This window comes from Triplophysa dalaica, chromosome 12, assembly GCF_015846415.1.
Source record: "Triplophysa dalaica isolate WHDGS20190420 chromosome 12, ASM1584641v1, whole genome shotgun sequence".
Taxonomy (NCBI): Eukaryota; Metazoa; Chordata; class Actinopteri; order Cypriniformes; family Nemacheilidae; genus Triplophysa; species Triplophysa dalaica.
Window position 1 is genome coordinate 14,080,972 of NC_079553.1, and position 15,318 is coordinate 14,096,289.

At 38.4% G+C, this 15,318-nt stretch overlaps 1 protein-coding gene across 2 annotated transcripts in view; it reads left to right on the forward strand.

Moving 5' to 3' along the window:
- The window catches only part of cdkal1 (CDK5 regulatory subunit associated protein 1-like 1), a 322,974-nt gene that overhangs the window by 183,641 nt on the left and 124,015 nt on the right, over positions 1–15,318 (forward strand). For both annotated transcript variants that reach the window (XM_056762570.1, XM_056762571.1), the window contains exon 9: positions 3,047–3,213. In XM_056762570.1, the coding sequence (XP_056618548.1) occupies positions 3,047–3,213 (167 nt within the window). The remainder of the gene's footprint in view (positions 1–3,046; positions 3,214–15,318) is intronic.

Below are 15,318 nucleotides of genomic sequence, written 5' to 3' on the forward strand. Positions count from 1 at the left end.
CTATGTTCAAATGTCACGAAAGAGCAATTTGGCTTAATCATATAACGTCATTTGTTATTAAAAGACATATTTATATTTAATTTGTCAAAAAAACTTTCAAAATGATTTGCTGCATCCGGCTTACCATGTGTTATTAGTTTTGAGCGGTTGTTGCATGGAAATAACGAACCTGCAAATGTCATGACTGGACAATCAGATCAAGCAATCTAATGAGCCGTGTAATAAGCCTGAACACTTTATTTTGTGTAGATGTTAAGCCTGTTAAGTAAATGAGATTAAAAATGGTTTTGGCCATTTTTGGTTTTAATCACAATTAAACAGGATGGTAGGTGTAAATTGTATATTTTTTTCTGGAAAACCTAAAAATTGTGTATATAAGGAAAATAACAAAAAATGACACAATTGTGTCATATTCGCGGATGGTGTGCACTTTTTCCAAATGTTGAGTATGAATGTACCAATTGTCATCTGTGTAAATATGAGGATTTTCCCATCATAGAATCATGTATCAAATATACAGAAGATGCTGGAAATTTAAATAATGTAGCATATCGATGCTTTATCCAGCAATGCAAATTGTTTTTTTAACTATCTGAAATATTCAACTATTTAAAATATCTGAAGAGTTTATTTGCAAAAACAGAAGTCAGCTTTAAAAAATCATGTTTTTATTACCTTATCAGTTTTTGAGTTAAAATTGCTTAATCAAAACAACCCAACTGCAGTTTGATAGGACTTGGAATTCACAATAAAAACATGTTTGTTTTAAACTAAATTATCTGTTTTTGCAAATGAAAATTAGGTCTATCTATTGTTTTTTTACTTATTTGTATGTATTATTTGTATTAATTCGTTTTTTGTGTGTTATTTTTGTAAATTCTGTTGTTAATCTTTATACAAACATCAGTTATGTGAAAAAAAACTTGTTCAGGGCAGTACTCGATAAAAACACTTTAGTATTTCTCTTTTAATACATTTTGGATACATTTTCAACATTTTACAGGTTTTGCAAGTTGTGCGTAGACTAACAACATCAGCTTCTATAACTTAATACATATGTGAATAAACAAATCTATTAAATAAATAAATTGCAAATTCATTTCATAGTTTCGTTCTAAAAATGACATTGTGAACCCAATGTGGGGTATTCTACACACTATAATCGATGGTGTTAAAAACAACACAATCTGTGTTACGTTTAACTTGTGTCTGTTGTCCTATTTATTTATTTAACACCAAATTCAACACCTTTACCTATTTTAGTGTGTATAGAATCAGAGTCTTGTCACCCTTGTTACTCTCTTGAAAATTGCAGTTGCATAACCAAGCACACAGATACATGCTGATGTTTTCAGCCTTTTTCTAGTTTTATTCAATGTTCTTCATAAGACAATGACACGTTTAGTCCCAGTGTAAGCAGTGGAGTGAATTATAGAAGATGGAACAGAAAAGGTGTGTTATTGATAATTAGTGTGAACAGTCCCTTGTTTAGTCACACGTATGCAGTCGAGTCTCGTTACACATGCAAGTGCCGGTGAGAGGAGCAATGTTTGTAGGAATATTGACGTTACACTGTGGGTCCTGTGAGACTGGACAGGGCATATCTCTCTCATTATCACCTCACCTGTGCTTAACATGAACTGCGGGCTCACCCTGGATCCGCAGAGCACCTCAACCCCTCCCCATTAAAGATAAAAGTATGGAGTACAGAATAGAAGTGTTGGAGATGGACATTTCTGCCACCTGTAATGATTCCACCAGGGATTTGAGTTAAAATGGTGTCGTAGCACCTCGTCCCTGTCTGTTTCTCTCGAACGCGGTTCCGAAACCTGGTTGGCTGTCTTGTCTCCCACTGCCTACTTAGACCTTCTAAGGAAGTTTCCAGTATCTCAAACCTTCAGCTATTTTACCAGCAGCACAGTCCTTACCCTGTGACACGCATAAATACTAATTTCCTCATGATCCAGACTATAGATTCACTTTGACCCTTCAAGTCAATGAAGCAGCTCTGAAACATCCATTAGCAGTCTGAACGTTTCAGAGGATAAAGACAATGGCATTATAATGATCAGGTGATGTGCAGTAAGCACTAACCTTCACTTCCCATTCAGTGACGGTAGATTAATAATGCAGACAGAAGGCCACCCATCAGCGGCGCCACTAATGATCTCCATCTGAACAGATCTAAACTTAACGCTGACTTCCTTTCAATTATGAGCACGCGCACGTGCTCCCATTCGCTTAGAGGGCTCACCGTGACCAATGTGTCATAATGGCTTTGCCGTCTCTAATGACATCACTATGTATTAAGTCAAGTCCAACGGAGCTTCTCGGGTTTGATGTGTGGACGCGAAATGATGCGCCAAACGTCAGCCGTTTTCCGGCCGGATGATGATGCCCAGTCAAAGGCCACTTATTAATTCTCCCGCAATCTGTTTAAGAAAGCTCAGAAGATTTATCACTCAGAGGGGCGGCTGTCTGCTGTCTTCATTCACTGGTGCCCACGTTTGCTCTGGAAAGCAAGAAATGATACATGGAGGTTGAAATGTGTCCGGCGCTTTTGTAAGAGGTGCTAGTGGAGAATTGAATTCCAGGCGCGTGCTTACTGGGGCAGCGCCTCCATCGCCGTTTCAATTTATGGACCAAATGACACTTGTCAGTTGTAATTCTCTGTAGGAATTTAAAGTCTTAGATGCTCTGTTCCATACCCTTGCTGTTCATGGCCTACCAAGACAGCTGCCTTCTAAGACAGCATCCACACTTCATTTAAACTGTTGATTTGGTTTCAGCATGTTTTTAAACAGATATGCTGAATTCCCCTTGGAAAAATGCATTTTTATTCATGCAATTTCAAGTTAACACGTTGAAGTCATTCATTTAAAGTGTTTAGGTGTAACACGTTTTATCGATAATTTGTGTCATTGGATGTTTTTACTTGTGTGTTTGTGCCAAGAAAAGATTTCACTTTATCTCTCTTGGCCCTATTAAGTATCCTGCTTGGCTCGCTCTGGATAAAGCAGTAAGCATTGATCTTCTTGTCTTGCAGAGGGTGTTTGTGAGATCTGGTTGACCAGTGAAGACACCGGAGCATACGGCAGAGATATTGGCACCGACCTGCCGTCGCTGCTCTGGGAACTGGTGAAGGAAATTCCAGAGGGCGCAATGCTCCGCCTGGGCATGACCAACCCACCATATATCCTGGAACATCTAGAGGTAAGTTGTTTGGACTCATTGTTAGACCGATCATGAAAGTGGAAAGAAACTAAGCTAATGAGTAATAGATGATGTACATCCACAGGTTGATGTACATGGATGTACATTGTACATCACAATATTACATGCCGGCTAACCACATAAGTTTGTAACACTTTACAATAATGTTGTATTAGTTAACAGTAATTTATGCATTAGTTAATATGAACTGACAATGAACAATACAGTAGCTACTATTACAGCATTTTTTCATCTTAGTTCATGTTAATATACGCATTTACTAATACATTTTAAAATCAAAAGTTGACATTAGTTAACTACATTTTCAAAGATTAATAAATGCTGTAAATGTAGGTTACACTTGACCAAAAAGTCTATTGCTCATTCAGGATAGCCAATTCATTTACAAATGTCAATAAATACAAACTAATTGAAGTGTTACTGATAAATGTAATACATTACCGGCTGAGCCGTTCATTATCCGGTTAAGTTATTAATTATTATTAAAAAAAGAAATGACCTTCAATGTTGTGACTGACCAATGTGAATCAAGAATTTCAACCAACTGTGCAGTTAAAGTGTAAAAAGTTGTGATTTTATACAGCCGCGGACAAGAATTTAAGAGACCAATTCTGAGACCGATTTTCTGATTTTTAAAATGTTTTACTTTCAATATAATAATGCAAAAGTAATATTTATACATGTATTTAGGAAAAGTAACTTTTTAATCTAATAACCTTGATTTTTATCACAGTTATTATGCATCTTGTCATGCTGTCAGTCTTTCAAATTGCTGTTGAATGACTTTGACACTCCTGAGGTTTGATTTTTGTTGAAATTCAACAAGACACTAGACACGAACAGCCACAATACATCTAGGAACGCTGATTATAAATGAAAATTTGGAATGGTATCTTATTTTTTTCCTCGGCTGTATTTTGTCAATAGATAACAGGACTAAGAGTACGACCCTCTCATTGAGGGCCTTCCAAATTTACACTGCGGTCTCATTGGCATCATTTTAAAACAATACCCGTAATGCTGTGTGTTCCCCCTCTGAGCCCCAGAAGCGGAGGACACTGGTAATCCCAAAGACGCCAGACAGAAGTGCTGCGAGAAGCACTTTTAATTTGCAGAGGGTTAATTGAGGTTGTAATTTTGTCCCCATATGTATAGGTTACGTTTATGCTCTGTTAAATTCAAATTAAAAAGTGATGATTTTTTTCCTTAAATGAAAGGAAATAACAATTAAATGCTAATTAGAAATGTAGGCGCTTGTGTACGCACATCAGAACAGTTATATCTTCTTATGTTCTAATTTGATTTGAACAATTTGACTGTTTGTCCTTTTTATTTCCACATGCTCAGCAAGTATTTTTAATTGCGTGTCGCCGCTTTGATGCGTCTATTTGTCTCACAGAAAGCAGCGGGGCACTGTACTAGGTCGTCGTTTCTTTCTTTCCTGGAAGATTGACAATCTCCATTGATTTCCTTTACATGAACAGGTTAGATTGTGAAACAGTTTTTCACAATTGAGCGTGCTGCTTTTAAATGGGAGGTAAGAATAGTCTTGCTCTCCAGGCCCTGTGTATTGCGTCACCACTCCCAGGCAAAATGTCTTTCATTGGTGATGAAAATGCCAAGTGCGGTCTCAAAAGACCACCATCCACCTTCCCCTCAAATACAGACAGATGGATGAGGTGACACGTTTTCTGTGAGCCCACTCCCTCTTCCACACTCTGTACCTTTCACAGACATGTGCCTCCATTGTCTAAATACATCACACTGTTATTGCCGTTTTCTATGTGATTTGAGAAATGTTAAAGAAACGTTCTGGGTTCAATACTTAGTCAAGCTAAGTCAACAGCTTCTGTTGTGTAATAAAATAAAAATAAGGATTAATTTAATGAAAAGATTTTTGTTTTTCATTCATGTATTTGTTTACAAAAGTTAATTATTGTACCATACGTGCCAACATTGTTAGGGATTTTTGCTAAAGTACTTGTTTAAGATATCAACCGCAATAATAATGATAGTAATAATAATATAATTATCATTAGTAGTAGTAAATAAGAGGATCAGTAAGTTCATTTCTATTAATCAAAATGATGCCACTTGTGCTTTCAAATGATCTTAACTCATGTTAAACCCGGAGCATTCTTTTTCACAGTTCCCCGAGTAACTTTATCCACTCCTCCATTACCAACCACATCACCCCCCCCGACTTTACAGCCATATATCTCTTGTTCCTGTCTAGTGTCCTGCCTCCCCAATTTACTGCCTCTTAACTGTTTTTTTTTTGTGGTGCTGGAGAGGTTTTGCAGGGGTGGCAAATGACTGTGTGATTTGGGAGGTTAAGGTTGGATCGTGAGTGATGTCTTACACTCTTCCTGAGGAGTCATTTAGGGGTATTAGATGTGCTTAGCGGAACAGATGTGTGATTTATAGACCCTCTTCCTCACCATCTTTGAAATGGCAAAAGCACCTGTCAGATTGGAGAGCACTGATTATGTGAGAACGTGAAGGGCCTTACATACAACTTGCAAAACAAGATCTTTACGTTTTCTTTAGATGATGTAAGTGGTGTTGGTCTAGGCAGAACCCGTCACTGTGATGCTGCAGTGCTGTACTGTAGGTATCTACACATATGCATGATATAGAGCACATTCAATGTATAACACACTTGACAAATCAACTGTAACCCAACAGAAACCATCACAGAAATTCTAATGGTTTCCATTAAAATACCACAATGATAAACCATTAGCTTTTTAAATTAAAACCGTAGCAAAATTCATTTTTGTTGTGTGTTTTGGCCATTATTCCATTGGATTAATCCGCCAGATAATATCCCACCAATAGAATCCATCACATTATTATGAAAAAAAATTTCGCTTGGGTCCCTTCTCCAGTGTAGGGGGATTTTCAGCCTTTTTTGATCATTTCATCATTTCTCGAATGAAAATGTGATCGCTTTAAATATTGGCAGCACACGTGTGATAGGTGTTGTTCAAATCATCTTGTATGGACAACAGTAATCGTGATGCTTGTTTTCACATCACCTCTTAATGGAAAAACCTACACAAGACATAGGATATGATAAACTGTGGACCTTCTCATTATATTTCCATGCATGCCGGCTGTTAAGTAATGATAATTTCCTATGTGTCAGATTTCTCTCGCTAAGGAGATTTCTCACATTCTCATAGGTCTCACTGTTTCATTTAGACTGATAAAAAGAGTGGGTTAGTGGCAGAACCCCAATTTAAATGCAGAGTCTCTCCGTATTTCAGACTTCTGGCTGTAGGTTAAACTTTTCCCTTTAATGCGCTGCCGATTACACAAATCTCACTTTAATGTCATCTTATTTCAGAAGAAAAAACGTGGTTGGCTGAAAGTTTAGGTTTCGCAAAGCCTGAACATATTGCCTTCATTACACAGTCATGAAGTCTGACCTGCCGGTTAACCTGCTCCAGCGCGTGGTGCATCATACATGAATACTATAAGAGCTCTGGGCTGGTGAAATCCAAGGACGGAGCTGTGAAATTATATCTGTTCAACACTAGACACAAACTCTCGGCGCACACGCTCTGTTCATATACCCGAGCACCATCCGAGCCTTGACCTCCAGACCAATAGCGTCCATTTGTGACGTGCTTGGAACATTTTTGCGTTCAGACACAGCAAGCAAGTGTCTACTTTGTTGAAAACATTACGAGTACATTTGCCTTCTCGTTGTTCTTTCTTTGAAGAGCTGTTTAATTGTTGGCCGGCATCTCTTGTAATTCATCAATGTTGCATGAGGTCACAGGGAAGTCACCTCATTACGGCAAGCCTTTCGAAGAGCAAAATGAGTGCTCTTATCTGTGATCTGAGTGAACGCTTTTCTATAGTGCCCTTTTCACTGGTCACCTCTCAGGTGAAGCACCCTCTGCTGATGGCGCACGCCGAGGACGGGTGCTGATTACAACTCAGGACTGCTCGATAGCTTGACAAGGAGGTCAGGCCACAACCTCCAGGAAGACTAGCTAATGAAATGCTGTGCAAATGCTCAGATGTCTTGATCTGGCCGGTGCTTTTCATCATGAAAGTTATTGTTAACTAAAGCCTTGCCGACTGTAGGCTAGTGAGATGGTAGGCCACCTGACCCTGTGTTTTAACTGAGACGTTCTTAGTGTTCCCCAGTCATTAGCTTTTCCAGTTTCTTTTTATTTTTTTGTTAGTAAGCTAATAGTTCTTGATTATTCTGCTTTTTCAATAATTGAAACCCCTTTCTATACAGAGGAGTCAAGCATTGACCTCCTTAGAGTGAAATTAATACAGAGACAACTGTTTGGACTAGGGACATATGGCTACTTTAATTGGTCATTGAATTTTCTTACGCAGATCTGGCAACCCTGCCATGCTGGCCATTGAACACTTTGACTGATTGCAACCGACAGTTATGTCTGTATAATTTGCAATTGTATAAACTCAAACATTTATTAAACACACAAGAACTAGACAAATGGTTATCCAATGTTTTTTCGGGCAATTCCAAAATGGAAAGAGGGCTATCACAATATCAGGTTTCCACTTCACAATGGTTGTGGCCAAAATAATTATTAATAGAGATTCACCGATACTGATAGGTGATTATCCAAAGTCATATCTGCCGATACCGATTCTAAAGATTAAATGACTATTTCTCAACATATTGAATGTTATCAATTCATATAATGATGATTGATACTAAACTAGTTCTTAACATTTACTAAATAAAGAATATAAATGCATTTTCCTTTCTTCTTTTGACTGACAGGATATATCGAACCTGATATTCTGCTGTTTTAAACTATCAGTCAAAATTGTTTTTATTAACCGATACGGATTATTGTCCGATATATCGGCACATCTTTAGATATTAAAAACAATTACAGTATAATCATCATCATCACAATACCTTTTAAACTTAAATAAGTAAAGGATGCTATCAGTCAATGTGATTATTGTCAGTTCCTTTATTTACATTTACATTTATGCATTTGGCCTACGCTTTTATCCAAAGCGACATACATTGCATTATCTTATACATTTGTTTCTAAGTATGTGCATTCCCTTGGGATCAAACCCACACACCGATTGGAATTTTCTCCACCAATTTTATGATTTATGTTTATGTTGGAGTCAGTCCCTGGTTATCATTCCCTTCACTTGTATGAAAAGTGCAACAGACAATGATATACGGTTCTGAGTCAGCACATCTTACCTATCATAGCACCCCAAAAATGAAACGCCTCCACCTGTGCTTATCTTTAACAGCTGCCACCGGATTTTATCTGAGACTGTTAACATGATTCGATTCAACATATGACCACTGGACCCGGATGAGTTTGCAAAAGCATGCTTGCTTCTATTCTTTATCACATTTTTTGATAAATTCATCTATTTTTTTGTCTTTTCACCTTTTCTCAATCTTACAGTCGTAATGCACTCGTAATGCAAATATAGAAATAAAATTGCAGAGAAAGTAGCAATCAGCAAATTTAACACAACATTCTCTCTGTGTCTCGCGACACCTTATGTGTCATCTTCTCTTTCTCTGGCCTTTAATCTGGTGGGAGAGATGTGTGAAGATTCACAGTTCAGTCAATTATAGTCCAGGCTCTCGGGAGTCTGCCGCAATTTGTATTTGGAGCGGCCGCTAATTTCATCCCAAATACGAGCCATTTTCATATTAATGAATCTTCCGAGACTCTTTGTCCATTAGAGGCTTAATGTACCATTGAGGGGACAGTAGACAGGACGGATGCATTGAAAATCTATTCAATCTGTTTGTGAATGAAGGACTTTTAGGTTGAAGCTGTTTCATTTCAGATCCATTGAAATGTCAGGCAAATGGAGATGGGCAATGAAACTAAAGAATGTAGGGAGAAAAAAAATGTAATTCTGTTTTCATACTGAAAACCATAATAGTTGGAGGTGATGGGTACAGATAAAATGCACAGCGAGTTTATCACACCGGATTGGCGCCAGATTTAAAGTTTTATTGTTATTCTTTTTTTTATAATTTGATAATATCTAGATATTCAGTCTAGATTCTGGCACTCCGTGTGAAGATGTTTCCAGGTATTTATTGCACATCCCTGTAGTTCTGTCTTCTTGACATCTATTGTTCTTTTGATCCATCTCCTGATCCTTATTTTAACAGTTTGGTTTGACTTTATCAGGAGATTTTGATTGTTCTACAGGTGTGAAGAGAAGCTTTTAGGGCAAAGCGACACATTTCCCGAGAGATACTGAGCCTTAATCACCAGGAGACTCTTTCCATAACCCACACCGCATGTTTGCACTTGTGTGTGTGTGTGTCTGTGTGCGCGCTTATGTGAGAGAGCTTTCTCTAGTAATTGGGTTTCACTCTCACATACCACCTGTCAGAGCTCTCTTCTCTAATCCTGCGGGGTCTCGTCTCCTGGCCGTCCTCGACTTGTCAGCTTTCACAACTTGTTATTGGAACAGTCACGTTTTGAGCCATTTATTGTTGGAATTAGATCTGCCTTTCTCCTGTTTCTCCACTACCACCCGCTTCACATAAACAGAGGGGAAATTTAGGGACAAATTAATAGTGTCATTTTTATATTACAGTTGCTGTAAAATATAATTTTCTGCACCCAGATAAATAATTTTCTGTGCTTTATAGAAAAACATATTTCATTCTGAAACCTTGGGTATCTGCATATTTTGTTTTATGTATTTTTATGCCCTACATTTTTATTATTAGTAGTCACCCTTTATGTTTCTCACTGGGTTTTGAACATTTCTAACCAATATAAAGTACAACACAGTATTCAAGCGTTTTAATGGGATATTTTTGAGGGGCAAATTTTGAGAACTGAGGTTTTTGAAGGACAGCGACGATATGTAGTTTGATCACAATCATTTCCTTTATCATTTTGGTTTAGTTATACATGCTCTTTTGGTGATACATCCTTGGCTGCTCTCTCTCTCTCTCTCTCTCTCTCTCTCTTTCTCTCTCTCTGAAGCACTTCCTGCCTGCCTGATATGAAGTAATCTGTAAAGCTTTTAATGCATTTGGTGATTTTTTTTTTAGGAAAATAACTATTACTATCCTCCCAGATCTATTGACAATTAATAAAGAAACATTATAATGATATTATGTATCTATTCATCTGTGAAGTAATTTTATTTCTAAATGTAGACCAGTGATGTGATCTTTACACATCGACTGCCCTTCAGCTCTCCTCCATGACATATGCAAAAATCCAAAACGGTTGAGACAGATAAAGGTTTTCATTTATAGAAAAATTTGTACCCTTGTGAATGGAAAGCAGGAGTGCCCAGCGAGTGTCAATCATTGACTGCTTAGCGCTACTTGCGCTAAATCGAGTCCTGTAGCACCTCCAGGACATTCATTTGCTCACTGAATGAATGACATTTTAATGGATTAATTATCTTCAGCAATGCAAAGTGAGAGTAGATTTTGGAAAGTGAGTTATCTGTTCAACGGCTCGCCTCTAATCTGATTGGAAATGAAGCCCGAAGCAATGACCGGTGTGCACGTGCAAGACGATGATACTACGTTTCAATCCCTGAATGGTGAGAGATAGGAGACAAAAGTCTTTTGGCACAACCAAGTTCTCATTAATTCTACCAGTGAGCCAAAGGTCTTGAACTGAACGATGAAGAATGAGTATCAACCAGAAGTGCCAAGTCACCACCAACCCTCAGACCAATAGGGTCTGATATTCCACGTTATATTTTTGTGCCAAGCCAAACCGAGACAGCCACTGGTGCTCGATGGCTAAATGAGAGGTGTAACCATGTAATGTTTGTGGCATTGATTATTTGGTTGCTTAATTTATACCTTTGGGATGTTTATGCCGTTTTAGGACAATATAAAGACTTTGACGGTAATGTTCAGATCATAATGTTTCAAGCATGTGTTAAAAATATCATCTCATTGAATAGTTAAATCACATTTACATTTACAAAACACATTTAATGAATCTAAACCATCAAAACGAAACATATTTATGGATAATGTCAACATGGCTAAACTGGGGCACTGAAGGTGGCTGAAAATTGGACAAAAATTTAATAATTAATAGTGATAGTAATCACTAGTAATGAAAAGCTCCTTTTCATCTTTCTTTTATGAAGTTTTTTATGAGTAGCAGTTTGTTTCATGTACTGCTTTGGTTTTGCTCTTGTTTAAAATTTCCTATTTTTAGCATTTTATTAAATATTATTGGGGATTTTGTGTTATTTTAACACTATCGCCCTCCTGACCAGACATCTGCTCTCATGGACACATATGGCATTTTGCTTAACCCTGGTCACCCCATTCTCCTGTTCAATTTCAAAGTGTTTGGATTCGTTGACACTTCTCCATTTAAATATCGATATTGAGGTGCCTTTCATCATCTCAATGTTCTCACGCTTTTCATGCTCCATGTGCCAAAGCATATGTGCACCGTCCAAAGAAAACAGCAATTATCCCCACAGATTCATCGGCCGGCTTTAGAAAAAGAAGAGAATTTTATTAGAGTTATTGAAAGATAAAACTAGCAATTATCCTCCACACATCGACTGTGGGTGATAGCATCCTAAACCACGCTATCTCACTTCACAAGCCGTAATATGCGCCGTCTTTGAAGCATTGTATGTTTTAATACATCTATCTTTTTCTAGTGTTATCTGGCGCATCTGTTAACAATCAGGCCGATTGGCTCCGCGTGTTTTCCGTGCCAGGCTGCTTTTGCTTTATTTGATCGGTGGAAGATGAAAGCACGGCTCTTTTTCTGTGTCCCTCATGCACATGCGCTCGTGCTGAAACACAGCAGGATGCTGCCGTTACGTCACAGTCGGTCTGGATAAGGTGTCGTCTTGCTGACCTCTTGAATCTGCCCTGCCACACCATTGGCAGATTCATTTCATCTACGGCTGATCCATCTGGAGTCACATTCCCAAAGCATGACAGAGTTTGCGGTTTCACAATCACCTCTAGCTGTCCAGAGGATTATTCTATAGCTGGCTTTTCATGAACAAACACAAAGCGCGTTTGGTATCATATTGAAATTGATTAAGTAAAATGATAATAGATAAATTGAAGACATCATATTATTTTCTGTTCTTTTCTTTGGTGACTACCCCAAAGGCATGGCTTGTTAACATAATTATTATTTAGCTTATTGAAAAAATCTTAAATTTTCTCTCAATTGTAAGTCGCTTTGGATAAAATAATCTGCTTGATTGATAAATGTAAAGTCAGAATTACATATATTAATGGCTGCTGATGTCGTATTATTTGTAGTCTCGTGTAGTCAGACATTGGTACTGAAGGTCTAGAATCTTTGGCTGCTTTCTTTGGCCAAGGCCCGTCCAAGAGGTCATATGTCTCAAAGGTAAAGCAACCAATCAAGTTTGGTTTTGTGCCGCGTCATGTTTAGAGCCGTGGAAATGTCCCCGCAGGAACAGACCGGTGTACATTCATGAACATGTCAAAAGTAACAGCAACAACAAAGATTTTACGTTTACGCCGTGAACCTGGCATACTTTTAAGAATTAAGCGTTTCACAATTTCGCCTTGCATACAATAATGACTGGTGATAGGGGACGGACATAACGCGTATTTTGTGTGCTGTCCCGGGGAGCTTCGTCTTTTCCGTGCGCATATGCGTTATTTTAAATGTAGACGCGCGGAAATAGGGGCCGATGTGATGTGCTCTATTGTTCTTGTGCGTCGGTTCCGCATCGAGATGAAAAAAATCAAATTTTTTCAGAATGGCGCCAGGTCACCACAGGTCATGTGACAAGAACCAACTAGCTAATATAGACAAGCTCAATGGAAATGGAGACAGAGATGATCACAGCATAACTAAATCTAGTAGTAGAGTTATTGCAATGTATTTTCAGTGCATATAATCCAAATATCCTTATTTTTTACCTCTTCGTCTCAACGGCTATCGTGGCCATCACTGCTTGGTGATGACAGACGTCAGGAGAGCGCAGTCCAGGTGCTTTGGTAAAAAGGAGAACGCGGTGCAGCTCGCGTTTTCCGCGGAGTTTTAGACGCGAAATGTGAATCGGGCCTTAAGGTGCTGAAGTTTGGGTGAGGAGACGAGGTGGAGGAGGGGTGCTGAAAACACTAGAGATGGTGAAGGTAAGGTGGTTTGTCTATTTGTGAGGGTTGGCTTGCGGGTAATTGGTGAGATTGGTTTTGGGTTTGTATGATTGGTCATGAAAAGCCAGCCGGGTTGATTATCTGTTTGGTGCGATTGATCATGACAAACCAGCCGTGTTCGTTATCTGGACGTGCTCCTCCCGAACTTGGTTAATAAAACATAATTTTGTCGATAGTGATGGATTCTTTTTGCAACCATTGTAAACATGACAGTTTACTTCTTAGATCATGCGTTCAAAACTAGCTTGCTATTTCTAGTCTACAAAACTGCTTAACTTACTGTAGCTTTGAGGTAAACATGAATTATTTTATTATGTTTTTTGATAACTACTCCATTTCAAAATGACTTTGTCATTTTTCAAGAAAATTATGTTTGAATTTTATTGGAATAGTGTTCATTTTGTCAGCATGTAAGTTATACTGATTTCCCAGCATCAGTTTGTTTTCCCCATTGTCCAGTTCAGGGGGGGTTTCCTGCCCTGAGGTACGGCCCCGCAAATTTTCGTCTGGGTAATCTGGCCCTTGAGAAAGTAAATTTGAAGTTCAAGGCGATACGCTTTCAGTTCAGCGACAATGAAGGAACATAGTCTATTGCTTTCTATGACTTTTCGGTCCCGTTAGTCACATACATTTCAGAGTTACGGAGATCAGAGATGAGGTCTGGCTGTATTTGGTCATTTTAAGATGCAGCGCTGCCGTAATGTCTTTAAGCGCAGTGTTATGGCCTGGCCTCCGGGATTAGCCCTGACCACTATATGGAAATACAGTCATTAGGAGGTCTCTGTGGCTTATAACAGGCATCTGATAAATGACACTCACAGGCTACATAGGGAAGAAGGAGAGTCTGCGGTCCGCCTCTGTAGAAATCTCTCTCCTCATTCCCTGCTTGCTTGTCACTCACCTCGAATGCCATCTGCCAGCATCCCTCCCCTTCACCGGTGGCATATACGCGGGATCGGTTGATGGGAATCATGGGATGCCCCGCATTGTATGTCTCTAATGAGGTCCCAGCGTATATAAGCATGGCCACATAAATGAATATTTACCTTGAGTAAATAACATGTGCATATCAAATGATATTGCTTTGGGCGACAAGGTGCGGGCATTCAGAAAACAAGAGAAACATGACAAATAATTACTTTTTTCTTTTTTAATTAACAGGTCTGCGTTTCTCTGCTATCACAGCCCGATCAGATCTAATATTCCAGAGAAATTTCTCGGAAAAAAATCGGAAATTAGAGCCGTGTTTACGCTTCTATCCTTTTAAGCTAATAGCCGCATCTTTACGTTGAATATTCAACACTTCAGATGCGTGTTTTTCTCCACCCTCTCTCACTTTTGGTTGACATAACCAGCAATCTGCATAATCGCATCTTCCACATTTGAGAGGGTGAATTATAGTGAATGTATTTGAGTGCATTCCAATGAGATTTTTGATTTAATGATAGGCATGTATTTAAGCATGAACGATGGACTAAGATGGGCTGCTCGCTTATGTTATTGGTTCTTTTTGCAAACTGCACGATGTTATCTGTGCTTTATGTGTTTATGAACCATAACAATCTTTAAATGTTTTGAGCATTCGTCCCGAGTTTACATTGATTTGTTTTACATATTTATTGGTATATCTGATGGGCGAGATCTGGCGATAAACACACTTTCTGGATAATGTTACATTTTGATGAAGGTTTGCTGTTAATCATATACTGGAGAAATGTGTTGTAAAGCATACGTTCATTCATCTGAAACATATATGCTGCAGGAGACGGAGTCACTGCACCACTGACTTAAGTATAGAAACCTGATAGTTTCTGGTTACAACCGTCTGTTTTTTCTCAAATTCTTTGGCATTAAGGCAACTGAAGTTTAAACAAATGTTGTTTTATTTTAAACATTTTTTATTACTTAATTCTCAAGTTTTA